General features: G+C 40.8%; 3 protein-coding genes across 4 annotated transcripts in view; all 3 read right to left on the reverse strand.

Annotated features, from left to right (window-relative positions):
* Nucleotides 1-3,778: 3,778 nt before the first annotated feature.
* On the reverse strand, nt 3,779-8,191 carry LOC124862276 (immune-associated nucleotide-binding protein 3-like). 2 transcript variants are annotated; one of them, XM_047356099.1, is made up of 3 exons: nt 8,004-8,191; nt 7,027-7,065; nt 3,779-6,452 (listed from the first exon to the last, which is right to left on the reverse strand). In XM_047356099.1, coding segments are annotated over exons 2-3 (1,677 nt in total). In that variant the 5' UTR covers nt 7,028-7,065; nt 8,004-8,191; the 3' UTR covers nt 3,779-4,776. The 2 variants fall into 2 exon arrangements, with proteins under 2 accessions (XP_047212055.1, XP_047212054.1); XM_047356098.1 differs by lacking the exon at nt 7,027-7,065 and having other exon boundaries at nt 3,779-6,602.
* Nucleotides 8,192-8,239: 48 nt separating this feature from the next.
* Nucleotides 8,240-20,998, reverse strand: LOC124862233 (coiled-coil domain-containing protein 134-like). Its single transcript, XM_047356049.1, has 7 exons — nt 20,524-20,998; nt 14,708-14,839; nt 14,465-14,586; nt 12,994-13,078; nt 12,626-12,807; nt 11,870-11,941; nt 8,240-10,366 (listed from the first exon to the last, which is right to left on the reverse strand). The coding sequence occupies exons 2-7, from the start codon at nt 14,808-14,810 to the stop codon at nt 10,241-10,243; spliced, it is 690 nt and encodes a 229-aa protein (XP_047212005.1). The 5' UTR covers nt 14,811-14,839; nt 20,524-20,998; the 3' UTR covers nt 8,240-10,240.
* A 1,701-nt stretch (nt 20,999-22,699) lies between these two features.
* LOC124862329 (meiosis inhibitor protein 1-like) overlaps nt 22,700-27,910 on the reverse strand; it is a 103,104-nt gene continuing 97,893 nt past the window's right edge. Inside the window, exons 32-33 of the mRNA XM_047356176.1 lie at nt 26,910-27,028; nt 22,700-22,897 (exon numbers count right to left, since the gene is read on the reverse strand). Coding sequence (XP_047212132.1) covers nt 22,843-22,897; nt 26,910-27,028 — 174 coding nt within the window. The 3' untranslated portion in view covers nt 22,700-22,842. The remainder of the gene's footprint in view (nt 22,898-26,909; nt 27,029-27,910) is intronic.

The following is a 27,910-nucleotide window of genomic DNA, read 5'->3' on the forward strand; positions in this document are numbered from 1 at the left end:
CATCAGAAGCTTGTGTGTCATTTGAATAAACCGCGCCCCCTATCTTCACATGAGAAACCCACCTCATGAATCAAATCCACCTCCCATTGTTGAAGGTAGTAAATAAATAACATGTTTAGTTCAACTGACATTCTGAGGATTTTAATAATGTATAATAATAACCTGAAGATCCTGTGTTCACAAACATATAAAGGTGAAGATAAAGGTGGTGGCGGGTAGGCCTTTCACTCTCAAACGATACCAAGCTAGGGTTATATGAATGAATAGAAATCAATAAAATACCAGAAATACAAACATGTATGTGTGAGTGTACAGTGCCTTCATGTGTATATACCCCTTTAAACGGTAATTCATTCCAAAAAGTGTGGCTTGCATTTGTATTCAGACCCCCTTACTCTGATACCCCAAGATAGTTGCTAGTGCAACCAACTGCTTTATGGAGTAATTTAATTAGTAAATAAAATCCACCTGTGTGTAATTTAATCTCTGTGTTAATCCAGCTGAGAAGGCCCTAAGAGGTTTGGGAGAGAACATTAATGAACAAACAGCCCCATTCAATTCAAATTCAATTCAGATACTTTATTGATCCCTGAGGGGAAATTAGAATTCCAGTACAACCCATCCAAACATACATCATGACACAAGACAATGGGGGGGACGGGTCACCGAGGCTTTGCTGCCCACTCACAGGTGCTGCCCTTGCTAGATGAGAAAAGAGGCCACATTAGGTAAGTAGAGGGGAAAAAAAACAAACATATTTCACACTTTATCCTTAGCAGGATACAGTTTGAGATTGCAAAAAAACCTCAGCACAAAGAAGCAACAAGTTTACAAAACAACATCATGCCGGGAACGGTGAAGGTGGTGTGAGGGATGCATATGTTTATCTTGAGCATGTGTGTGTGTGCGAGTGAGTGTGTGCAAGTGAGTCCATGAAGCACTGTCACAGAGGCCATTGTCCTTGATGGTTCGTTGGAATGTACATCAACCGGCCACAAAGTTCTGAGCAGGTCCACAGATGTCCTCAGGGAAGGGAACACACCGGCCCGGTCAAGGATAAACTTGTGGCAAATTTTAAATAATCCAAGTTTTGAACATCACACAGAGTTCTGTTCAATCCATCATCTTAAAATGGAAGGAATATGGTTCAATTCCAAACTTACCGATATGTGGCTGCCCACATAAACTGACTGGTTGGAAGAGATGGACATTAATAAGAAAATCAGAGAAGAGTGGCAGGAAGACAGATATTAAAAGAAAGCTATAAGATGTCTAGTTTGCAGACTGCTGAAAGCGATGCAGAGGATACAGCAAATGTGGAAAATGGTGCTCTGGTCAGGTAAAATCAAACTATAACATTTTGGCCTACATGCACAAATGCCAACATAACACTTCACAGCACCCCATTGTGAAATAAGGTGGTGAGAGAATAATGCTGTGGGAAACATTTCTTCAGCAGTGCCAATCCTAGAAAATATGTTAGAAGCTGCAAAAGACTAGTGAGAATGTAGTGGAGATTCAGCTTCTAGCAGGACAGTAACCCTAAACATACAGCGGAAAGGTAAGATCCAAGCATTTTAAAGTGTTCAAATGGCTCAGTCAATGTCCAGACCTAAATCCAATTGGAGAATCTGTGGCAATACTTTTTCATTTATGTTCATAGATGCTATTTATCTTATCTGACAGAGCTTGAGAAAGACATACAAAAAATTCAGTCTCTGAATGTGCAAAGCTGGTGAACGTTAGTCAGACAAAATATTGACCTAGAGAGACAAAAAAGAAATGCATGCCATGCTTTTCAGATTTTTATTTTCAAAACGTTTTGGAAACCATACATCATTTTCCTATGAGTTGGTCTGCCACATCAAATCTTCACACAGTACACAAATCAGAAAGAAAGTTTCTGATGAACTCAAAAGCATTTATTGATTAAAATCAGAAGTAATTAATATAGTTTTATATCATTAGTATTAAAGAAATAGTCCCAAATAATAAGTCAAAGGAACTCAAATACTAATTGCCTAATAAAACAAGCACAACACAATCTCTAAACTCAATTATGAAAAGTAAGATTTTCATGGCTTGAACTGCTTAAAGAGAACGCTTTATTACAATAGTGAAATATGTAAAACAGCTTCTACTGCTCAGACAATACTCGCTGCTTTGCTAGAAGTGCGACCCCTGCAGCTTTTTAAATGTTTATGAATCTTCAGTGCTTCTGCTTCATTTTAACCCACATTACTGCAACAAAACTACACTGCTCAGAAAAAATAAAGGGAACACTTCAACAACACAATATAACGCCAAGTGAATCAAACTCCTGTGAAATCAAACTGTCCTCTTAGGAAGCAACACTGATTGACAATCAATTTCACAGCTGTTGTTCAAATGGAATAGACAACAGGGGGAAATCTTTGGTGATTAGCAAAACACACTCAATAAAGGAGTGGTTCTGCAGGTGGGGACCACAGACCACTTCTCAGTACCGATGCTTTCTGGCTGATGTTTTGGTCCCTTTTGAATGTTGGTGGTGCTTTCACACTTGTGGTAGCATGAGACGGACTCTACAACCCACACAAGTGGCTCAGGTAGTGCAGCTCATCCAGGATGCCACATCAATGTGAGCTGTGGCAAGAAGGTTTGCTGTGTCTCTCAGCGTAGTGTCCAGAACCTGGAGGCGCTACCAGGAGACAGGCCAGTACACCAGGAGACGTGGTGGAGGCCGTAGGACAACAACCCAGCAGCAGGACCGCTACCTCCGCCTTTGTGCAAGGAGGAACAAGAGGAGCACTGCCAGAGCCCTGCAAGATGACCTCCAGCAGGCCACAAATGTGCATGTGTTTGCACAAACGGTTAGAAACCGACTCCATGAGGATGGTATGAGGTCCCGACGTCCACAAATGGGGGTTGTGGTCACAGCCCAACACCGTGCAGAACGCTTGGCATTTGCCAGAGAACACCAGGATTGGCAAATTCGCCACTGGCGCCCTGTGCTCTTCACAGATGAAAGCAGGTTCACACTGAGCACATGTGACAGACGTGACAGAGTCTGGAGACACCGTGGAGAGCGATCTGCTGCCTGCAACATCCTTCAGCATGACCGGTTTGGCAGTGGGTCAGTAATGGTGTGGGGTGGCATTTCTTTCCGTGTGCTCGCCAGAGGTAACCTGACTGCCATTAGGTACCGAGATGAGATCCTCAGACCCCTTGTGAGACCATATGCTGGTGCGGTTGACCCTGGGTTCCTCCTAATGCAGGACAATGCTGGACCTCATGTGGCTGGAGTGTGTCAGCAGTTCCTGCAAGATGAAGACATTGAAGCTATGGACTGGCCCGCCCGTTCCCCAGACCTGAATCCAATTGAGCACATCTGGGACATCATGTCTTGCTCCATCCACCAACGTCACGTTGCACCACAGACTGTCCAGGAGTTGGCGGATGCTTTAGTCCAGGTCTGGGAGGAGATCCCTCAGGAGACCATCCACCGTCTCATCAGGAGCATGCCCAGGCGTTGTAGGGAGGTCATACAGGCACGTGGAGGCCACACACAATACTGAGCCTCATTTTGACTTGTTTTAAGGACATTACATCAAAGTTGGGTCAGCCTGTAGTGTGTTTTTCCACTTTAATTTTGTGTGTGACTCCAAATCCAAGCCTCCATTGGTTAATAAATTTGATTTCCATTGATGATTTTTGTGTGATTTTGTTGTCAGCACATTCAACTTTGTACAGAACAAAGTATTCAATGAGAATATTTCATTCATTCAGATCCAGGATGTGTTATTTGAGTGTTCCCTTTATTTTTTTGAGCAGTGTATTTACACAAGCAAAGTACATAATTTTTTTCTTGAAGTGCTGAGATGCACTAACAACTCCGCTAGTGACTTTTTTGATAAGTGAAAACGCTATATAAGTGCACTCTTCAGTGTGGAAGTTGTTGCTGAAGGAAAAAGACTCAAAATTAGCTATTTTTGGTATCAGCAAGGTTTTAAAATTAAATCAGAGGAAGCTGCACTGAAAACTATACTTTATACAACTTATCAAGATGTATCTATGGTAATTTAGGTCATGAGAACAAGACCTGAGCAGGTAATAGTGTGGCTAAATGGAGTTAAGCAAGGTTGCTGTTCTCTCCTGAGCTTTCAACCTCTAAACCTGGACCTAGAAAAGGTGGCAGCCTGTTGGAAATCTGAGAGTTCAGATATGGATTTATGTTTTTTGCAATGCTTCAGCGCTAATTGCTGATACAGGATTCTAAAGCTGGTTCATTATGTCATCTATGTAAATATTTCATCTTTGTTTTACAACAGTTTTACTGCGCTCTCACACAAGGGTGTGATGTCACTTCCACCAATGCAAATGATGACGACTGAGGGCAAAAAGGCTATAAAACAACATTTTCAGTGATATTCGTATATTTTCTTACAGTTCATAATGAGAATCAGAATCAGCTAACCACACCATCCTGACCAATTATTGCTATACCCTGTATTTGTTTTTGGTTTCAAACAAGGAGCTGTCACAACTTTTTAACATCTGCTTAAGATAAATCTCCTGAATAAACAGGGAAGTGGGTTTTAAGGTTGCAATCATCATTTTATGTTTTTCCTTTTTAATCTTTTGACCAAAATATGGGATTTGTTCATCCATATGAAATATGATGCTGTATCATATACCACTGCATCACAATGATCTGGCAGGTCATCCCACACTTCATTGCTGATAACATGAGTATGATCTAATTTACAAGGATCTCACTCTAGACTAAGGACTAGATTATTTGTTCCAGTAGACTTCATATGACTTTCTCTCTGAATAACTGGCCACTGTTGTGCTGGTGCCAGATCTCACTTTCTCCTTCACCACCTTCACTACCAAACCCCCAGCTAGAGCGATGCCTGCTGCCGCTTTGCCAATCTCAGCCACAGCGTTTAAGATTCGAGTAGCTGCTGCTACAGCTCCCCAGTGGTCCGACACAGGCCCTGCTACCTCACACACAGCCCCCGCAGGGACATTTGTAGCTAAGGCTGCAGAGCACTGAGCTCCTACAGCTCTGCCACATACAGAGGCCACAGCATGCTGAGCTGTTACAGGTAAACTCCCCTGAGCTGCAGAAGCTGCAGTTTCTGCTCCACAGAGCGCTGCTGCTCCCTCCACCACTGCACCTAAAGCAGCTCCAGCTCCCATGGTACACCCGACTCCTGCTGCCACTCCCACAGATGAGGCCCCTATCATGGTTACCTGGCCCAGGGTGTCTAAAGCGCCCTCCTGAGGACTTGTGGCCTCAGTGCCAGCAACAACTCCCACACAACCACCCAGAACCCCACCTGTTGCCGTCCCCAGAGCCACTGCTGTTTTTCCAGAGGCTACTGCCACTATGGCTCCTACAGCTTTACTTACACTTGTGCCTCCTGCTACAGACATCCCTGCTAGCTGTCCCGCAGCAAAACCAACAGAGTTCCCTACGAGAGAGGCTCCCGCTGCAGCCGCCAAAGGTACAGCTGCTCCAAACACGGCCCCCACTGCCATGCCTGTTGCTCCGGCAGCTACAAGGATCTTCACCCTGTCGAGCACTTTAGCAGAGAGAGCGGCTTCCCTCCTCAGGCGACTCAAGGATGAATGGAAAGGATGTCTCCCCCTGCCCACCCTGCTGACGCCCTGATTCCTCTCTCTGAACTGGGAGGCATTACTCCTGCTTTCCTCCGTCCATCTCTCAACTCTAAAATCCTTTTTATCACCTCCACCTGACTCCAACTCACACTTTCTTCGTTTTGCAAGTTTTCTACAATTTGGGCCCTTTTCTTCTTCCTCCTCTGCTTGCCCTCGCTCCCTCAGCATCCTGTTCTGCTCCTCTGTAATGGCAGCCTCTGCCTCTAAAAAGACTGCACTAGTATAAAAGCCTCCATTGTTCTGCTTCACCATTTCATCCACCTTCCTCACCAGCTCTCTAACCTGTGCTGAGTTACTCGGATCTTTGTTGTTGAGTACGTGGTATCTACCTCCACAGCTCTCAACCAGCGTTATAAGTCCAGCAGGTGCAGTCTCTCTGAGATACTTTTCAATCCCAATCCCATCCAGATCATCCCCCCTAGTGAACAAAACTACAGTGTGGTTAGAGACCGCTTGTGCTCCAAATATGTGTTTCAGCTGGCAAACAGCCTGGTTCTCACTGTCTGTATAGCGTCCGACAGGCACCACGAGGAGGAACGCATGTGGACCGGGAGCTGAGAGAGACACACATTTGGCTATCTCTGCGTGGGTTTGCTCCACACTGAGGTGAGTGTCACCAAACCCTGGCATATCAATCACTGTTATCCTCCTCTTCCTCCCCCGCTTGATAGCCTGGCCTTCCTGCTTTTCATCCTCTTCCTCTGTGAGCGTTGTGATGCCCAGCTCGCAGATCTGGGTGACGGAGCTGGCACTGATCTGCGACAGGAACTTGCTGCGGCCCAGGATGGTGTTTCCAGATGCGCTTTTTCCAGATCCAGTCTTTCCGACAAGGACTAGTCGGAGTTCTCTGCCCCAGCTACTTTCGGACTCAGCACCTTCATTGTCCTCTTGCATTTCACCTGCTTCTTTGTCCTCCATGTCAGATGGTAACACTGTCACAGAAATGGTAATTAAATGAAATTACTGTTGATTAACATTGATCAGTTAACTACAAATGCTTTGGGTAATGTATACTTAGCAATAGTACAGTGATCCAGAACGCAGATGCACCAGGATTTTTGCTGGTGACCAGCAATAGCCAATATTTGGTTTGATCGGCCCTGACCGGTTAACAAAAACTCAAAAACCCTATGCTTTTCTGATCAGTGAACGCATCGCAACATACAAAAAAGTCACCAAGTCATGGTAACAACAACTCCATGGAGGCTGTCACTGAGTGAAGAAGACTCCAAGTTAGGTGTTTTTAATATCAGTGAGGTGTGCTGACCTCTAATGATTTTTATTGTTCATGCTTGATCGTTTTTCTTAGTATTTGAAGTCTGATTTAAAAAATATATATACCCTGCCTCTCGCCCATAGACTGCTGGAGATAGGCACAAACTCCCCCGTGACTCACTATGGAATAAGCGGTATAGAAGATGAATGAATTAATATATTTTTACAGTTAACTAGTAAACCAACGCTAAATTAAATAAGTTTAACGGATTATGTTTTGCCTGACCACCACATCAGCTTGTTATGTTGCTCTCCTGCCTGTTCTTCCTGTATATATAGCAAATGCTATTATACATAAAGAACAGGATTTGTTTGGCTCTGGTAGTTTTGAGAAAGGTGCAGAGAGATGTAAATGAAAAACCAATTACACAACTTCCTGAATGTAAAGCCTAATTAGTTATTTACTTAGAATAAAATGAGGGATGTTGCAATATATGGCAAAATAACTCCCCTCTTAAAATTAAATTCAAACAAGACAGCTGCTTGCAAACAAGACTTACTAACAGCTACCGTGTATAAAAAACATCCAGAGTTTAAACACAAGCAGGATTATTAAACTGTCTTTGATTTATGACTCCAGTAACATAACATTCAACATTGGAAGGTATTCCTTAGTATTTTTACAACTTTTCCTTTCTTTTTATTTTAGACGGGAAGGGGGGGGGGGGCAGCTTTCAGGTGCAAAGTTTGCTTCTGCCTCAGGCCGGCCCTGGATTTAATTTAGAACCACCTGGTTAAAACGGTGCAGTCCAGACCCTGGATCTGTGAACATGTTCATCTTGCTGAGATTACATAACCCGGTGAATATAAGCGAACTTCATGACCGCCGAACAGAATCGTGTTGTTTGTAAACAGCAACATGTTTATGGACTGCAGTCAGCCCTTCAGGACACTTCTGCGCAGGAATGTCAAAAAACTGCACATAAAAGCTTCATCACGGATCAGTAATTATTGTTAACATCATGAATCATAAAGCAGGAATCACTTTCTCACCATCCGATCGGATTATTAGCATGCTGCTGCTAGCATGTTGCTAACAAACAACCCTATCATCTTACCTTGGTCCGTCTTTCAGCGGACTTCATTCATTTCCCAAGCTAACAGCAGTGTTATTCCCTCTTTTTTAGTTTGTTATTTGGCTTCCAATCTTTAAGGGAATCATTTCAGAGTAATCAGAGCTGAGCTTCAGCCTGAAAACCAACATTTGGACTTTGATCGCGTCAGAAGGCTCTTTGGTGGCTGCCCTCTGTTGGCTGATCTCTGAAATCTGACAACAAACAGGAAAATCACATTCTTTCTCCATCATAACATAATCACTTTATTTCATATGTTTTAACAAAATGGCTTCTTGGTCTTGCAGCACTGATATTATTTCTCTGAATATACATACAAGTTTCATAACAGTCGTTATACTCCTTTAAAATGACACCAATCTCAGTTTGATAGATATAAAGCATTACATTTTGACAACTCTAATATAACAAGAAAACATGTTTAACAAGGACGAGGTGAAGGCCCACAATTTATATTTCAACCTAACCAAAATAAACAAATTTAAAACACAAACGAGTACTAGGTAAAAAAAAAAAAAAAAAAAGATGATTATGGTGGTGATCCCTTTCAAATGAATACAAAAAAAATTATGATGTATTTTCAGGCAAATGGAACAAGAGGTGTCTTGACAACGTTAAGCAGCAATCGGAGGAAAATTCTTAATTTTTACAAAAGAAAACCTTTAAAAATGAAAAAATATCAAACAAACCAGGCCACGGTTAAATGAGGTCAAATTTATACTCTGCAACTACATATATTTAAAGCATATGGGTTTTACACACATTAAATCTGGACCAGACAATACATTAGGGGTTTGTAAAGTTCTGAAGTAAACTTTTTTTTAAATGATTTCCCAATACAGTGCAGGGCACATCTGTTGGCTCTCTTGGTAAAGATGTGTAAAATGCTATAAAACTAATTCATTTGTTTACTGCAGCAGTATAGTCTCACACTAAAAAAACAAAAAATAAAAGTTGCAAAATCTAATCCTTTAGTTTTAGTAGGGTCACTCAGTGGGGGAAAAAAAAATCCAATATTAAAAAAACAATTTTAACAAGAATGTAGCAACAATTTATCCATTGTATTTTTTAAATTGATCAGAAATTGATCCTAATCTGTGACTTTGTTTCCTTGGATTATGAACCAGTTGTTTGGGAGTGACGTCTATTTTATGTCCTAACATGACAAATGTAAACATGTGGAGTTTGCCAAGCTTCACTGGGACTTTAACTGGAAGTGCACGCTTTGGTCAGGTGAAACTGAGGTTGAGCTTTGTTTCAGCAACCTACTCAGAGCAGGTTTTTGGCGTATAGCAAAGCATTAACATGTAGAAAAGCACCTCATGCAGACAAGTTTGATGGAGGATCTGTGATGCTGTGGACCCATTAGTGCATGGCATCACGAACTTCAAAATACTTGTTGTTCATATAAATCTGGGTGGATAATGTATCATAATTGGATATTTCAGCAGGATAAGGCTCCATTTAATTTTCCCTTGGGATTAATACAGTATTTTTTGAATAAAATTTAATTGAATTGGAAAACATATGGCCAAAATCCACCTTCTTCCATGGTCATCTCAGCTCCCAGACCTAAATCCTATAGAATGCCCAACCTGTGGGGTGAGCTGAAGATTAGAGATCATAAGAAAGACCCCATAAACTCTGGATGGTGTAGAGAGATTGTTAAATAAGGGATGCATGCTGCAACCTTAGGAAATATTACACATGGGCTGTGCTTCTGTCAAAGCATGGTTGTACAAAGTACTGACAGCTGGGGTCCCTATTATTGTGCCAATTCTGTCAAAAACATTTTCCCTACTGAGCAAATTTACTCAAATTGCAGGTTTATCTTTTTTTTTCAGAGTCATATTATGTTGCTGCAAAAACGTCTTATTTATTTTAAGGCTTTTTTCCTCATCTTTACCAGGGGTGCCAATAAATTTGTCTTTCTGTTGTTTTTCCAGAAACATCCTTTAATACAGTTAGATTCTCCAATTACAAATCCCTGCTGGTGGACAGCAGTTCAAGCCTCGATCAGAACTCTGAATAACCACTCAACACTGAGGGCTCCTCTGCTCTTTCCCTCACAGCACCTTCACTTTTGTACAATGGACGGCAGCCTTTGTTTCCTTTGCCGTCATCACAGTTTACATGTCAAGCCACTCCATGTGGACTTCTGTGTGCACTCCTGATTCTTCTACTCCTTTTCTCCTGCTCCTCGCGCCCGCTGATGAGTAGCGCTATAGCTCAGAGCGAGAGCGGGAGATGCGGGGGCCTTTCCGAATTTCTTTCCTCTTCTCCTCCTTCCTCCTCCTCTTCTCCTCCTCCCTCAGGATCTTCTGGAAAGCCTCGGCCGTGTGAAGAACCTGAAGCAGCCAGGAAAGGGTCGGTGTTTGTATGAAAGGTACCATTTTGTAAGGAAATATGTAATAACACAAAGTAACAAGGCGGGCATGTCCCAATAAGGATTTCATGCCCTCCATGCAGATCAGATAAACTTAATTCTCAGATTTCCTTGGCATTGCCCATACAAAGTCTCTTAAATTACGCCATATATATATATATATATATTTTTTAAACCAAACATATCAAAATTCGAAGCATTTTCTAAATCCTTCTTTAAATGGTTTTAATGTCAGTTATAGAGAATGTTTATTTACTTATTAATGGGGGGTGTATTAGCACATACCACTTTTGAAAGCAACTGTGATAAAAATGTATTATTTGTGCAAAATTGTTTCTGAAAAAAATTGTTCTGTGTCTCTTGGGCACAAAAGTATCTTTAAAGGCTGCCAGAGAAACATTATCTATTTTTATGAATGCCATTATTAACCCCAGTCCTCAACATACACAACAGATATTAAACATTTTTAGATTTTTTACTCCTAAATGCCACTGTTAGTAATTAGATTATATATTTCTTTAGATAAAACAAAAAACACAACCAAAAAACTACAACTGAACACAAAAAAGTCACAAGAAAGTCCAGAAAACATGATCTGGTCATATTGAAAGTAATTTGCTCTTAAACAACTTAACATGCAAAAATTCAATCACACAACATAAAAAAATCTCTAGAAACCTGGGAGGGTTGTAGGTACTGGCCAAAATTGTGTCCTGGTCCATAGAAGATTAAAATAAATACATATGCAAGAATATAAAACTACATTTCTTCAGTTTTACATGGTGTAAATGTTTACAGTTGCTGTGTCCAAATTAACTCACTCATCAATGACGTTCTAGAAGTTGCCGTATTCGCTTTCTGGACACCGTTTCTGCAGGACAGCCTTCATATGCTGCCAACAGCATATGACTCGATGATAATTCAGCATTTTCTCCTTCTTCTTTAAATTACCGCTTTTTATTCAACATCTTAAAATGTAATGTTTAGTGTTTCAGCTGCTCTCTGCTCAGCTCTTCAAGGACAGCTGGGAAATATTTGAGCAAAGCGCATAAAGCTGGTCAAAGGACACAGACAGACCAGGAGTCGAAGCAACCAATACAGTCCCAATAGTGCTCTAAACGTCATTAAAAAGGGTAAAAAACTGGAAGAACTTTAGATTCAACCCAGATTTAGTAGTTCAACAAAAAACAAAAAAAATCTATGTAAGGCCAAAAGTACAGTTTTGCAAAAGGTGCCCATGAGTATTTTGTACTTATTCTCCTCTTCACTGTGTGTACGGCTGAGATATATTTACAGACAGTAGACCCACATCATGTATCAGGAGCTGAATTTTGTTAGAGACTCTGATACAAATCATTTAAAAACAAACATTTCAACATACCACGGTGGTAAGGGACAGAAAAGACATTTAGTATCAGACTACAATGTATCCCTAAATTAGGAGCAATGTCTCCATCATACTCACATCGTCTCTCTCTGTGCGGTATGGATTTAAAAAATCTGGGGATTTCTCTGTTATTCCCAGCTCCTGCGACATCTGAGAGATGAAGAAAAAAGACAAGATGATGCAGGAAAGATGAAACACTCTGTTCACACTTTTTTTAAAGAGACTAAATGGGGGGTTACTGTTGCAGCACTGAGGGTTGAACTCATCCTTTCAGAGTGCAAACTGCTGCTTTGACTCAGAATTAACCTACTCTGTAATTCTCTTGGTAGATTATTAAAGATGGAGGATAATCATGATAGAGTTAAGTTTATTTACATAAATACAGGGGGAACCGTTTCATCAGTGTTGCTCGTTTCTGCTTCAAAGGCTTCTGCGCATTATAGAAAAATATGAGTTAATCCCATTTTTCAGAAACAGAGAAGTGTTGGATACATTTTGTGATGTTTAATTTTAAGGGTAACTTTTCAAACTGGTTCTGTAAACAAAGTGTGCTTTATTTCATTTTGACCCCCAGCAGAGATAAATACTTTAAATAGGCCAAAAACAGCATTCGGCATCATCAAATCCAACAATCAAACCAGATTTTGATAAAAAAATAAATTCAAAACAAAAATGCAGTGAAAATAAGCAAAAATATGTCATGCACACAGCCATAAGCTGAAAGAGAGACCAGCATCCAGAATTTCCCCTAGCACTAAAGATGTTGGCAAATTCTGACAAAAGTCTTATTGACAGGTACAGTACATGACAGAACTAGAGTCTGCATGGTCTTACGAGTGTGAGGACATGCTGGTGGGCTCCTCCTGTGAAGACTCCTGTCTGGTTACAGAAATTCAGCCCCCAGCGCAGCAGACCTCCCCAGTCAGAGTTGCGGTCGTAGTAGTGGTGGACGATACGTGGGAAGCGCAGCGCCACGTCGCCGAAGAACGCTGTGTTCTCCACCACATGGGAATAAGCTGTAAAGATGGTGGAGGTACATGAGGTTGTTAAACACGTTTTGAAGATGCGGATGAAAGGAGGTATATTGATGAGATAGAGGACGCGAAGACAGATGATGTTAGCTGCAGTAAAAAAAAGGAAGGATGTGGACGAACAGACAGAAGTGAAATTTTTATCACTGGGGAAAAGAAAGTGAGTCAGACCTTCTTTGATCTTATCATCCAGAGGGAAGGGGTCATCAGGCTGCATGTTGGCTGCGACTAGGATCTGTCTCGAGTCTTCCAACACCTTCAGATAGAGAAAAATCTCCAGATCAGGGTTAATTACAATACCTTACATAAGTATTCATACTTCTTTAATTTTCCATTACAAAAACACAACCTTCAATGTATTTTATTGGGATTGAACGTGAAAGCTCAACACAAAGTACAGCCTGATTGTGAAGTGGAAAGAAAAGAGAACAGTTTTCAAACATTTTGCAAATAAAAAGCTGAAAAGTGTGGTGTGGATATGCATTCAACACCCTTTAATCTGATACCCCAAAATGCAACCAACTGCAGCCAGAAGTCACCTGATAAGGAAATAAAATCCACCTGTGTATAATTAAATCTCAGCATAAAACAGCTTCTCTGTGAATATCTCAGACTACTCAGAGAACCATTAATGAAGCACTCTAGGGTGGCACAATATAAGGAAAACATGTGATAATGTTGATGAATGCTATGATAATGATATGATTTGCTGTAAACACGTGCTATGTGAGGTAGAAAACTCATATTGTACCCAATATCACCCTGAACACATCTTCTCCATGGTAAAAGGTGGTGGCAGCATCATGCTGTGGGGGTGGTTTAGCAGGGACAGGGAAGCTGGTCAGAGCCAATGGGAAAAGGGTTCATCATCCAGCTTGAGAAAAACCCTAAACAGTCAGAGCTAGAACTTCTAAAGCACATTCATGTGTTTGAATAGCTCAAAGTCTGGACCTAAATGCCACTGAGAAGCTGTGGAAGACCTGAAAGTTCATCTACACAGATTCTCTCCATCCAATCTGACTGAGCTTCAGCTATTTTGTAAAGAATTATCTTATTTTTTTTCTAAAACAATTTTAAAACCATGTCTCCTTTTAATTCCACTTCACAGCTATGCACTATGGCGACAGAGAATAAAAAAAGCTCCGAAAAGGCTAGACTTAAGAGTGAGCCTAGTGCTACTTTGATCTAATGCTAATCCTTCCTCTTATGATATTTTTACATGACACTTCCTATCCGCCGACTGGCATCAGTGGAGCGCTCCATCACGCTAACACGGAGTGGTGTGAAAGTGCTGACAATGTTTTTCTGCCAGCGAAGGTTGCCTGCCCCCCGCTGTCCTTGCGCAGCATGCGGCTGCATAGATAACCGTCTACCGGGAAAAGGAGGCAGACATGTAAATCAAATCTCCCGGAGTAACACCAGTGTAAACGTGCTGCGAGGACTCTGAATTACCATTCAAATTAAAGCATTTATAACGGCGGCTGTATTGTATGGAAAGCATTTGGGACTCTATTGAGATGGCAACATTCTTATCATTCCAACTACTAAAAACACAAAGTCTGAAAACATTTTTTCTAATGCCAGAGGCCCTGTCTGTGCTCAGCTGTACCACAGATGTGAGAGGATAACACAGACGTCCTACCTTGAAAAGCCCCTTGAGCATTATGTCTATGATCTTGTACTGCTGGTTGATGTCATTCAGCTCCACAAGATTCTTCAGAGCGTTCAGCTGATCTTTCCTCTTCGTCTCAAACAGCCGCTTGTCTGACAAAAGCAGGTCAGGGAGAATCATAAACGCCACATGGATGCAACACAAATTCTCCCTTGCACACTGATCTGTGACAGCGTCACGCTGGAGTTCAGTGCATCGACAGCGGAAGGATACAAATCTCCAAGTTGGAGTCGTGTCGAGGCCTTTGCGTGTCAGAGTCTGCCGAGCTGAGGGCGACGGCGGCCAGGACCAGGATCACTGCGCTCACGCTCCACATGGTCACCAGGGGGTAGCAGAGAGGCACTCCTACAAACAGAATGACAAATTGGTTGCAACCAACTTTAAAATAACAGAGCTACCCAATCATACAACACATTTTAGTCACAGTCATAACATTTTAAATTGGACGTCTTTTCTTAGTTCTTAAAGAGGCAGTATCTCTCACCTAAGAGGTTGTTTCAGTACTTTTAGCATGTGGGCCTCACCCTAAGCCACACCAGGAACCTGTGTGCGTTGTAGAACCTGAACAGGAATTTCGACGCAGCATTGTAAATGTTAAGATAAATCATGCTTGAAGCCATGTCCTCTGATGTTTTTCCAGTTTAACTGAAATTATTTTTTTTACTCCTACCCCAACTGTCAATTTCAAAACCAGAGACAGTTGAGAAAAACTAAGTACACCCCACAGTTCAATAGCACCTAAAACCACCTTTAGCAGCAATAAATCTCAAGAGCTGTTTTCTGTAGGACTTGTATCATTGAGGAAGAATTTGGGCCCACACTTTACAACACTGCTCTGGTACTTACTGTACATTATGGAAAATAGATAGCTGTTGGATTGATGTTCTCAGGTTTTACTCCAGAGAACTTTGGTATACAGAAGATTTCACAGTGGACTCCATGAGAGCCAGAGGTCCGGGTCCTGCGGCTGCAAAGAAAGCTCAAATTATCACCTGTCCACCACCGTGCTTAACAGTGGGTTTGGGGTTTTCATGTTGATATACTGTTTTTTTTGTGACACATGGCCAAACATCTCTACTTTAGTTTCATGTTTTCAAAGCATGCTGCTTCTGCTTAATTCAGATGCAAAAATAAGTTGTGCTGCCATATTGTTTTGTGAGAAATAAAAAACTCTTGGTGACACGTCCAAACAAACAAAACGTTTTCTGTCTTTTTACAACTGGACTTTCATGAGGTGCAACACTTGACCTGCTAACTGAGGCCTTTACAAGAGGCCCTGGCTCTTTTGTGCTGAGCATTGCATCTGAACATGGTGTGAATTTGCAGGACAGTCCACTCCTGGGAAGGCTGGTAACACTTTTAAAATGTTTTCCACTTGTGAATAATTGTTCTCACTGCAGCATTAAGGACATCTGATTGGTGGGAAATGGCCTTATAAATTCCCAGATTTCTTTCCTTAAACTGATTGCTGATGTCTTTCAGTCTTTCCATTGTGTTAACGCTAACCTGCAAACAGGAAAAACCAGAAAACTGAAACAAAGCAGCCTTGGCTTCCCTCATGCGGCAATTCCACAATGCACCTTGAAACTTAAGCTAACATCTCCACTGTCCAAGCACATAAACATTCACTGATAACAGCCCATGGGACGGTTACCTCAGTCATTTCAACATTTCTATAAGGTTTGAAACCCTCTAAACATTGTTTTTTATGCTGAAAACCCCACTGAAATAACCAAGGACCTCACTTTCTTTATCACTGTTTTCTTTTCCCAAAGCTGTTGGCCCAGCACTGACTCCTTCAATAGGTGGAAAATATGTAATAGAAAGACACACAGGGGATAAATGGTCAATATGGAGCAACAGAGGGCAGCCATCGTTTGTAGACGGGGCCCCTTATGTACCTTTTAAGACACATCTGATGTCTGCCGATTGCTTAATCCCCAGAGGAACCTTTACAATCTGCACCAGACTCCTCTTCTGCTCTCGCCTCAAATCTCTACAAAAAACAGGGATCTATTGGCACTTCCATTTGGTTGCTAGTCATTTTTTTTCTCTGGAGCTTTTTTAAACATTTGAAAAGGACCGATAAAAGTGAGAAGAAGCACTAAATATAGAAACTAATAAATGAAAATCTCCCGAAGCCCATTTTTTGATACCATTAGCAGAAAACTGAAGGAGGATGGAACAATCCTGATGAAAAACTACAGGATATAATTCACATAAAGCATGCATAATTTAGCAAGGGCTCCATGGTTGAGACCGCAAGCAGGATGAAGACGGCTATGAGGCTTGGGAAGGTTGAATGGAGGCAAGCAGGGCGAGGGAAGGGGTATGGGAGGTAAAGAGGGTGGAGGGGAAGGCGAGCCCCTGCGGGAAAACAACCGCTTTCCTGGTGAATATTTCATCCTCCTCTAGTAAGACACACAGAGGAGAGCAAGTGCAGTATGGTTCAGTAGTAGAAGATAATGAGCAACAGAGACTTGATTTCTGCTCTAACTGAGTTAATCTCTACAAGCTCGGGTGCCTATTCTTGAATTTGAAGGACTAAGAATTGAGCAAATGTCTCGGGTGTGAATGTTAATTTAGACTGAGCGATTCCCCTTGAGAGTCTCAAGAGAAAAATCACACTATCCCTCTTCTGAGTCCTGATAACACAGACAAACAGTAATCATGTCCTCCCTAAAGCTGCCTTCTGTTTAACAGGGGGTCCCCCATACATCCTGACAGCTGCTCAAAAGCTCTAAGTCAGATGAAGGTCTCAAGATATTATTTCTAGACATGCAAGTATGAAAATTTCATTTTTAGCAGCCATTTCTGCATTCTGCTGTGGTCTCTACGGTCATTCAAGTCTTTTATCTGAAGATATTAGAGGAGGATAAGTTTTTATTTCAGAGTCTGCAGAAAAAAGATTTCCTGAAGAAAGCTGAGTGAAGACAATTGCTCATTTTGAGACTATTATTTGAGCAGCCTCCAGGTTTTTTGAAAAATGCTCCTCCAAAAAACCTAAAGTGCTGAAAGAAAGCTTCAGTATTTCGTCTCGACATTCATGGACAGTGACCTCGGCCTTCCAGCCAGCCGGGTGTTTGTGAATGAGCAAAACGAGGATTGTTCCTGGCACAATGAAGACTTCCTGCACAGTTCCTACAAATTTACCATTATCAATTTCTCTTAAAAATGCATCATATAAGTGTTATTTAAAGTGATCAGTGTGTTGCCAACATCTGCACAACATGTATTTTTTCTCCTGAGCCACAGCTGAGAAAGAACACTGTATGGATTTGCAGGTCAGTGGGTTTTCAGCCAATATTTTAAAACTTTAATTTCATATCAAGAATTTTATTTTCACAAAATGTTTCAGAGACAAGTTGCTTATCTCATTGCGTTGCACTAACAATATCTTGAGCTTGATAAATTTCATTATCTCAAGATCACAAGACCTCAGGCTGGTTTTGCTGTGATAAACATTCAGTTAATTAATTTTTCAAAACGAGGTCTCAAGCTTAGTACCGATAGCAATTTCCTTCCATTATCTTGAAATAATGAGATATGGAACTCTTTGCTCCAAATATAGCTTCACTTTCTTAGGTCATTATCTAAAGATGAGACTGTTTGTCACAACTTTCATAATATTTTGTAATAACGTGATATTTATTTCATGTTGACATAATATCTAAAGGTCGTTTTTCTTGATCACAAGACAGTTCTGTGGGGATAACAATTTGATTGGTTGATTTTCTTGAGGTAAGATCATTCCCACCTGTTTTGTTATATCAATATTACCAAACAATGTAATATTATAATCTCTGCTGCAATTACGGTTAATCTGGTCTATCATCTTAAAACGAGCACATTTTGTTGTAGTCATAAAAGTTTGGTTAGTTCATCATCTCAAGATTAGATCACAAGTTCATTTTGTCCCCTAAAATGATTTCATCATATCACTGAACTCTTTATTGACACAGAGTTTTTTCGTCCTATTATTTGAAGATTAAAAGAGCTCAGATTAGCTTACTAATGATAAAGGTTTGGTTAGGTTAGATCTTGAAATCAATTTAATGTGAGGTTTTATTACATCATCACTTGAAATAATGAGATATTCAACTATTTGTTTTAAACTGTTTTTTGTCACATTATCTTGGAACAAAGTTTGTAATATGGATTAAGTCCCTATAACAGATTAATTATATTTTGCTGAGATAACATCTCAAACTAGTATTGTTGTGGTAACCATGAGGTCATTGCGTTGAGATGAGGTCTATAGCTCACTTTGTTGTCATAATAATAATGTATTGAATTTTAATTTTATCTTTAATTTATGAATATAATAACATCTCACAGCAGGTAGAGGAAACAATCCATTATTTATAATCACTATTAATATTTAAAATCTGTCTAAAATTACTCCACTTTGTTTAGCAAGTCTGACTTTTATGCTCTGAAAAATTGAACACTGAGAAACCGTTTCTCTCATTAGCAGTTTTACTTGTTTACCTTAAAACCAGACTTTGAAAATGGAAAAGCTTGTTTCATATTTTTCTTACATACTTTTGGAGACTGTGTAGGAACCCTGGCACTATCTGACCAACCGCTGTCAGCCTATCAGTGCGAGGACAGAGTGCTGTCATTAATAAGTAGTGTAAGCAGATCAATCAATTCTAATGTGGCGCAGACAGCATAGAAAGCGGAGTATAAACGGAGCCATTAGCTGTTAGCAGGAAACTTAATTACACAGGATGATAGTTTTATAACATCTAAGTCATCAGAAAGTCTATTGGTGAAGTTATTGGATCTATCCAGAGCAACAATTGAAAAAGTTGTGACACACCACACAGTGTGGATGTTATATTTTAAGTGCCTCTTGAAAATGATGATTGGTTTCAAATACTTCAATCTACTTAAATGTGTTTACTTCACATTTCTGCCTTAAGGTGTAAAACAGTAGCCCAGCACACAAACTATAGGACGGCTGCTGTAAACTGGGAGCAGTCTGAGTGGTCCATCACATATTCCTGTGCGGAGTCCATGATTAGACAATATTTTTCTTCCAGCCAATCTGATGTTCAGCATCCAGGTGGGCTTGTTTCAGATTTGCACTGAAGTTGGCAAGGTACGCTGGCCATGTGGAGGCCTAACGGGGGCAGAGAGCTTGCTGAAGTCGTGTAAGCCCACACAAATCTCCTGGCTGTAGATTTTGTTCTCTGCCAACAACAACCTCATGGGGTTGAAAGGCTGAAGTTTAGGTTTCCTGTGTGGGAGACTCGGAGTCCCGCTTTGTCAATTAAGCATTAACAGCCGTAAAGATCTTTCTACTCTGCACTGTGGAAAATCATGCAAAATATCTGGCGATATATGGCTATGCAGTTTGGTCGCATAATCAGAATCAGCTTTATTGCCAAGTTCGTACATACAAACAAGGAATTTGACTCCGGTACACTGCTCTTTGGTTTTGTTGTTGGAGAATTCCCTGAGAAGAGTCAGGAAATGCTCCAACATTTGTCTAATGAGGCATGCTGACCCTTAAGGTGAATGCAGCTCTGGGGAGGATGGAAAAGCAAGATGCTCATCAGACGGACAGCTGGATGTGCAGGAGGAGATCCTGCTTCCCCTCAGGCTGCATGCTTGCTGTGGGAGGCATGAGGTTCAAGGACTGACACTTCATCTCTCTCTCTCTGACTTCTAAGAAGCACCATCTCTGTCATCAATCATGCAAAGGCAAATCGACGGACATGCATAATGATGATGTCTGAATAAACAGTGTCAGCGGACCATTAATCAGATTGCTTAATTGATTATATGGTACCCCTGACCTGGGTTTCCTACAACCATAGGGGCAAATATCCATTAGTTTCAATTTTAAGATAAATATGAACAAAATCTTGATTAGGACCACAAATAGTAATGATTATTCAAACAAGGCTTCAAGTATTTAAGTTACTCTTCGAAGCAACGCCGCGACCTGTGATTGTTAAAACTGACTAGAAGGGATCAGGCTCCGAACATCTCAGCCACGCAACCCGAGGTTCACTCACCGTGTTGTAGCGAAGCACAGCCGCGGCGAAGAAGCAGCGATTAGCGGTAGCGTTTAATCCGCTTAGATCCCCATTCAAAACGTCAAAAAGCCGCTGCAGAAGACGGGACATGCGGGTTACCTCGCTCGATCCTCAGGTGACCAGAAGCGGAGATGGTTCATTTGCATGCGGCTCTCGACGCTCCACTCCACCAGCGCCACGATCGCACCGGCTGGCTTGACTTGGACGAATGACAGCGGGCGGGCGCTGAACGCGGAGGAGGAGGTGGTTTCTACACGGCGGACTTACACAGACGCACCGGCGTCATAGTTCCCATGCTGATATCCCAAATGACCTTTCGCAAAACCCCGCCCCCAAACGGTCCTTGTCCAATCACACATCATTAGCATTTCTAGCTATGTAAGCTAGGTCCGGCATTCCCCAAGATGGTGAAGCGATGCAAGTCAAGTAAAAATAAATAAATAAAAATAAAGACGTAAACATTTGAAGACAAGTCCCACACAAGATGCAGTGACAGTATCAAAGTCAATAGAAAAGCTGTCTGGTGTGTAAACGCTGTCTGTGTAGCCGGACATAATACTGACTGTGGTTTATGCCACGTAGATTTAAATCCCTTGCTACAGTACACCCCTCGAACTTTTTCCAATTTTATATTATAATTCGTTTAATTTTATTGGGATTTTATATAATAAACAAACATAACGTGGTGCATAATTATGAAGTAGAAAAAAAAACGTTTAGTTTTTTTTTTTTTCTACAAACAGAAATCTGAAAAGTGTGGCGTGTATTTATATTCGGCTCCTTTTACTCTGACATCCTCTATCCCCCCCAAAAAGACCCATTCAGCAAACTGAATAAATTCAGCTGTTCTGAGAAGGCATCTGGGCTTTGTTAGAGACCATTAGTAAACACATCCAAGAACACGTCAGACAGGTCAGGGATAAAGTTGCAAGACACACCAAAGGTTTTCTCTTCAGAAGAAATCAAAACTGAACGTTTTGGCTGACATGCAAAACTCTACGTGTGTAGTGACATTTAACATAAAACATCAGCATGAAAAAATATCTGTACCCTGAAAACACCATCCCAATGGTGAAAAATGGTGGTGGCAGGGCCATGATGTGGGGTGCTTAACTTCAGGATGAATGGGAAAGCTGTTCAAAGTTAATGAGAAGATGGATGGAGCTAAATACTGAGCAATCCTGGGAGAAAACCTGTTAGAGATTGGGACAGTTCACCTTTCAGCATAATGAGATTAAACATGCAGCCAAAGCTACAAGGGAATGTTTCAGATCATAGCATATTCTTGTTGTTGGAATGGCCCAGTCAAAGTCCAGACCTAAATCTAATTGAGAAAAGAGATTTAAAAGTTAATATTCACAAAGTTTCACCAGCGAATCTGACTGAACTTGGTCCAGTTTGCAAAGAAGCATAGGCAGAAATTATAGTCTCTAGATGCGTGAAGCTGGTAGAGACATTCCCCAAAAAACACGCAGGTGTAAATGCAGCAAAATGGCAACGACCAAATATTGCCTCCAGGGGGCTGAATGCAGATAAACACAACACAAAAAAATAAACTGAATCTATCACAATTGGTTCATCACATAAAATCCCAATATATTACATTGCAGATTGAAGTTATAATCAGGCATGGGCCAATTTTACATTGTTTATCTTTATTGGGAAAAAAAACCCCAGATAAGAACTGTGGTTTATTGTTTGAAACGAATGCTTGCAAACAACAAAAACTGATTATATGTTCGGTGCAATTAGTTTTAATGAGCAATTTTTTCATACCAGAAATTATTGTGATAAATTGTTTGGTCCATATCATCCATCCGTAGTTGTGACATTAAAAGAGAAAAAGTTGGAGGGGTATGAATACTTTTGCAAGAGGGCAACGTTTAAAAAAAGAAATAAAGACTGCCTTATCAGGCAGTCATAAACGACAGCAGTGGTAGTTTCTTGGAACAGTGAACATTTTATTTGTCCTCTAAGAACACCCAAAACACCCTCCACCAGAAGTAAATGCAAAAAATGTTGAACAAAAATGTTACCAAGGACATTTTTGTTCTACAATGACATTTCTTGCTCTCCCAGGAGTGACACCAAGATCTGCTCCTTTGGCAGTAAAGACATGAACAGTCAATGACAGATCTGTTTTTTTCTTCAACAGCGGCTCAAACATAAACCTTCACAACAGTTCACTGTGCTGCTGTTACATAACTGAGGTGTAATGATGCACACAGACAGAAAGAACAATCAAAGAGATTCAGAAATAAAACTAACAAAAAATAAATAAATCCAAAAGTCGATGGATCAGCCTGTTTTCAGAGAGAACTCAGACATACAGAGGGACACATCTCCAACACGTCTGAAGACAAAAGTTAGGGATCAATAAATCCAAGGGTCAAAGTTTTCAATGAATAATTTAACAGAAAATACTTTAAACAAAAAACAGCTTTCTCAAAAATGAGCTCACAATTACAATGATGTTACTTATTTAACCAGAGCTTCTGTCACAGTCAAATCATTTGCTTTCTTTTATCATAAGTCAAACGTGTAATTGTGTATTTCTGACCAGCAATTCCAATGTGGGATTAAAATCTCTATTAGCAAGGCTATTTGTTGAGCTGCACAGGTACAGGTAAACAATTATGAATATCATGAAAATGTAAAATATTTTTTGTCACTCATTTCAGAAAGTGACACTCATATATAGTTTAATGCCACATAGAGTGAAATATTTCAAGCCTTTATTAGTGGTATTTTTTTATGATTAAGACTTACATAGAATAAGTCTTATGATTAAGACTTACATAGAATAGGGCTGCACGGTGGCGCAGTTGGTAGCACTGTTGCCTTGCAGCAAGAAGGTCCTGGGTTCGATTCCTGGCTGGGGGTCTTTCTGCATGGAGTTTGCATGTTCTCCCTGTGCATGCGTGGGTTCTCACCGGGTACTCCGGCTTCCTCCCACAGTCCAAAGACATGCCTGTTAGGTTAACCGGTCACTATAAATTGCCCTTAGGTGTGTGTATGGTTGTTTGTGTGTTGCCCTGCGATGGACTGGTGACCTGTCCAGGGTGTACCCTGCCTCTCGCCCATAGACTGCTGGAGATAGGCACCAGCTCCCCCGTGACCCAGTATGGAATAAGCAGTAGAAAATGACTGACTGACTTACATAGAATAAAACCCCAAAATTCAAGGTCGAGGAAATTTTAATTGTACAAAAATCGATACAAATTATACTTTAAAAAGGAATGCCAGACTGCTGAAAAGTAAGTTAATTTCTGTAACCTCCATACTTGGTTGGGGCTCTTTTTACACAAATTATTGCATCAATGCGGCGTGGCATGGAGGTAATCAGGCTGTGGTTCTGCATAGGTGTAATGGAAGTCCAGAAAGCTTTGATAGCTGCCTTCAGGTCATCTGCCTTCTTGGGTCTGGCGTCTCTCATCTTCCTCTTGACAACAGCCCATTGGTTTTCTATGGGGTTTAGTTCAGATGTGTTTGTTGGCCAGTCAAGCATAGTAACACCATGGTCACTGAACCAACTTTGGCAGTGTGGGCCAGTACTAAGAAAATAAAATCATCATCTACATAACGTTTGTCAGCAAAAGGAAGCATAAAGTGCTCTAAAATTACCTGTTAGATGGCTGTGGACGTCAGAAAGCTCAATGAACCATAACCAGCGGATGACATGCCACCTAAAATCATCAACTTCACTCTGGACTTCAAGCAACAGGGATTATTTGCCTCTCCACTCTTCCTCCAGACTCTGGGACCTTGATTTCTAAAAGAAATGCAAACTTTACTTTGGACCACTGAGCAACAGTACAGTTCTTTTTTTCTCCTTAGCCCAGGTAAGATGCTTCAGACGTCTCTGGTTCAGGACTGGCTTGACACAAGCAATGTGACATTTGTAGCACTTGTGTAGGATTCGTTTTTGTGTGGTGGCTCTTGATGCGTTGACTCCAGGTTCCATCCACTCCTTGTCAAGCTCCCCCAAATTCTTCAATGGATTTTGCTTCACAATCTTCTCACCTATGTTGCTGGTGCACCTTTCTCTACCACACTTTTTTCCTTCCAATCAACCTTCTATGAATATGCTTGGATACAGAAGTCTGTGAACAACCAGCTTTTTTAGCAATGGTCTTTTATGGCTCACCCTGTAGGTGGAGGGTGCGTTACTCCTTGTTGCTGAGGCATTTTTTCCTACCACTGAACTTTCTATATACAATATTTAATTTTCTGACACTTTGAATTTCGAGTTTTCATTATCTCTAAGCCACAGTCATCAAAACAAAGGCTTTATAATGTTTCTCGCTATGTGTAATAAACCTATATAATATACGAGTGTCACTTTCTGAAATGAGTGACAATAATTATTGAACTTTTTCACAATATTAAAATTTTTTGAGCTGTATTTATATCAGTGCATATGTTTTGGCAGTTTATATCATGATTTCATGCCCAGAATATATTCAGCTTGTAGGATGAAGACTTACTGCATTAAATGCCTTCATTGGACACAGATAATACCAGGGACTAAACGCTAAAAGCTTGTTTTACATTTGTCCATGCTTACTGACTCAGATACGTTTTTGGTTTTTGTTTTATTTTGCTGGTAATCCAAATAGATGTTGATGAAATTGCATCATAACAAGATTACCTCTCAGGCGTGTGTTGTTACCTGTTAAATACCTGTTATGGAAACAAGCAACAACAAATTTGCTCGCTCACCCAGTGTCATGTAAATTAATTGTAGGCATCTCACTGGAAGTAAAGCAAGCTATTATTTAAACACATTAAATTAATAAATTAAAATGCAGCTTGTCTGCCAGAAACAAAATCAACTGAAAATTTACGAACCATAATTTAATGCGCCTCATGGATTATTTAACATAAATAAAACTTTGAGTTATTTTTATTCTAAATATTACTAACACTTACTGACAAAACAGGCTTTTGGGATTATCTTCAATAATGATTTCAGAACAAAAACATTTTGTCAGTAATTTCCTAAAACTCAGTCACAGAAAAATAATCTCCCTCTTCTTAATGACATTTATGTGATCTGGTATGCAAGCTAAATTATTTCCCGGCTCTTGTTCCCACGGAAAAAAACTCAGCAGAGGTCAGCAATGAGCAGGCTTGTGGTTAATAAGGTGGTGTTGGGATCCAGTTGAGAGGGTAAATCTTATATACATATAGTAACATTTAAGTGCTACAATATATAAAATTAAAATACTGTAAAAAAAACTAATGATTGGAAACTCATGGTGTCACACCCTAATCAGCCAATTAACCCAAAACACCTGCGAAGGTTTTCTGAGCCTCTAAATGGTCTCTTGGTCGGCGTCAGTCAGCTACACATAGGGAAGACTGCTGATAGGACAGATGTCCAGAGGACAGTTACTGACACCCTCCACAAGCAGGGTGAGCCATGAAAGGCCATTGCTAAAGAAGCTTGTTGTTCACAGAGTTCTATATCCAAGCACATTCATAGAAAGTTGAGTGGAAGGAAAAAGTGTGGTAGGGAAAGGTGCACCAACAATATAGGTGAGAGAATGTAGAATCAAAATCCATTCAAGAATTTGGGGGAGCTTCACAAGGCTACACACAGATGAATCCTGCATTTGGGCCACAAATGTCTTACATGGGCTATTGAGAAAGGGCACTGGACTGCTGCTCAGACGTCTAATGTCCTCTTTCTAGATGAAAGTAGAGTTAGCATTTTATTTGGAAATCAAGGTCCCAGAGTCTAGAGGCAGAGTGGAGAGACACAGAATTGCTTGAAGTCCAGTGTGGAGTCTCCTCAGTCAGTGATGATTTTGGGTGCCATGACATGTGCTGAGGTTGGTTCACTGGGTTTTCCGAAGTCCACAGTGAACACAGCCGTCTACCAGGACATTTTAGAGAACTTTATGCTGACAAACGTTAGGGAGATGCTGATTTCATTTTTCAGAAACACAGGCTGATCACCTCCATGCCACACTGCTTTGATGCAGTAATTTATGCAAAACAAGGCCCAAGTATTGAGTACATAGCAATGGACATACTTTTCAGAAGCTTGACATTTCTGTTGAAAATATCCTTTTTTATTTTATTATTTTTTTCATTATCTGTAAGTATCAAATTACAAGAAACAAAGGCTTGAAATATTTCATTCCATGTGTAATTAATCTATATAATATTAGAGTTTCAGTTCCTGAAATGAGTGACAACAAAAAAAGAAAAGAAATTTTCTCGATACTCAAATTTGTTTAGATGTACCTGTAAATACGTAAAAGTCTGAAGAAGAAAAAAGAAACAATATACCTGTGATTGTGTGTGTTAGAAAAAGCTGGTAAAAAAGTACTGGATTCGCTTTGTGTGATGGATACAAGACATTGGACAGCCTCGCGTTGCAGCTCTCAGAAGATGTCTGTGCTCCAAGCGACTCCATCATTTTTCTCACTCTCAGCTTGTGCCCCTCAGTAGGTAGTGGAACACTTCTCTGGATCTAGGAGAACAATACGATCCTAAGTTCAAAGCTGGATGAGAAAACACATTACCAGTACCATTACCAGACCTTTATAGAAAGAGCTCCTCATATACTGGAGTTTTGACATGTCTGTAAATAATAAATAGGGTCAAAAGGTAAAAGGCGCTACTGGAGTGAAACTGTATTTGAGCTGTCAAACAAATCAACAACAGTCCGAAAACTGTAAGAAAGAAATCCTACTTAGTTTACATTGCTTATTCCATAGTGGGTCACAGGGAGGCTGGTGCCTATCTCCAGCAGTCTATGGGCGAGAGGCGGGGTACACCCTGGACAGGTCGCCAGTCCATCGCAGGGCAACACATAAACAATCATGCACACACTCATTCATACACCTAAGGGCAATTTAGAGTGACCAATTAACCTAACAGGCATGTCTTTGGACTGTGGGAGGAAGCCAGAGTACCCGGTAAGAACCCACGCATGCACGGGGAGAACATGCAAACTCCATGCAGAAAGACCCCAGGCTGGGAATTGAACCCAGGACCTTCTTGCTGCAAGGCAACAGTGCTACCAACTGCACCACCATGCAGCCCGTATGGCGCATGTTTACATGTTCTCCCCGTGCATGCGTGGGTTCTTACCGGGTACTCTGGCTTCCTCCCACAGTCCAAAGACATGCCTGTTAGGTTAATTGGTCACTCTAAATTGCCCTTAGGTGTATGAATGAGTGTGTGCATGATTGTTTATGTGTTGCCCTGCGATGGACTGGCGACCTGTCCAGGGTGTACCCCGCCTCCCGCCCATAGACTGCTGGAGATAGGCACCAGCTCCCCCGCGACCCACTATGGAATAAGCGGTAGAAAATGACTGACTGACTGACAGTTTACATTGCATTGCAAA

This window comes from Girardinichthys multiradiatus, chromosome X (assembly GCF_021462225.1).
Source record: "Girardinichthys multiradiatus isolate DD_20200921_A chromosome X, DD_fGirMul_XY1, whole genome shotgun sequence".
In the NCBI taxonomy this organism is placed as follows: domain Eukaryota; kingdom Metazoa; phylum Chordata; class Actinopteri; order Cyprinodontiformes; family Goodeidae; genus Girardinichthys; species Girardinichthys multiradiatus.

Coding starts and splice junctions, on each gene's coding strand:
- LOC124862233 (XM_047356049.1), bottom strand. CDS start 14,810: ATGTGGAGCGTGAGCGCAGTGATCCTGGTCCTGGCCGCCGTCGCCCTC. Junction 14,587..14,707: donor CGACTCCAACTTGGAGATTT/GTATCCTTCCGC, acceptor TGCTTTTGTCAG/ACAAGCGGCTGTTTGAGACG. Junction 11,942..12,625: donor ACCAGCATGTCCTCACACTC/GTAAGACCATGC, acceptor TTCATCTCTCAG/ATGTCGCAGGAGCTGGGAAT.
- LOC124862276 (XM_047356098.1), bottom strand. CDS start 6,588: ATGGAGGACAAAGAAGCAGGTGAAATGCAAGAGGACAATGAAGGTGCT.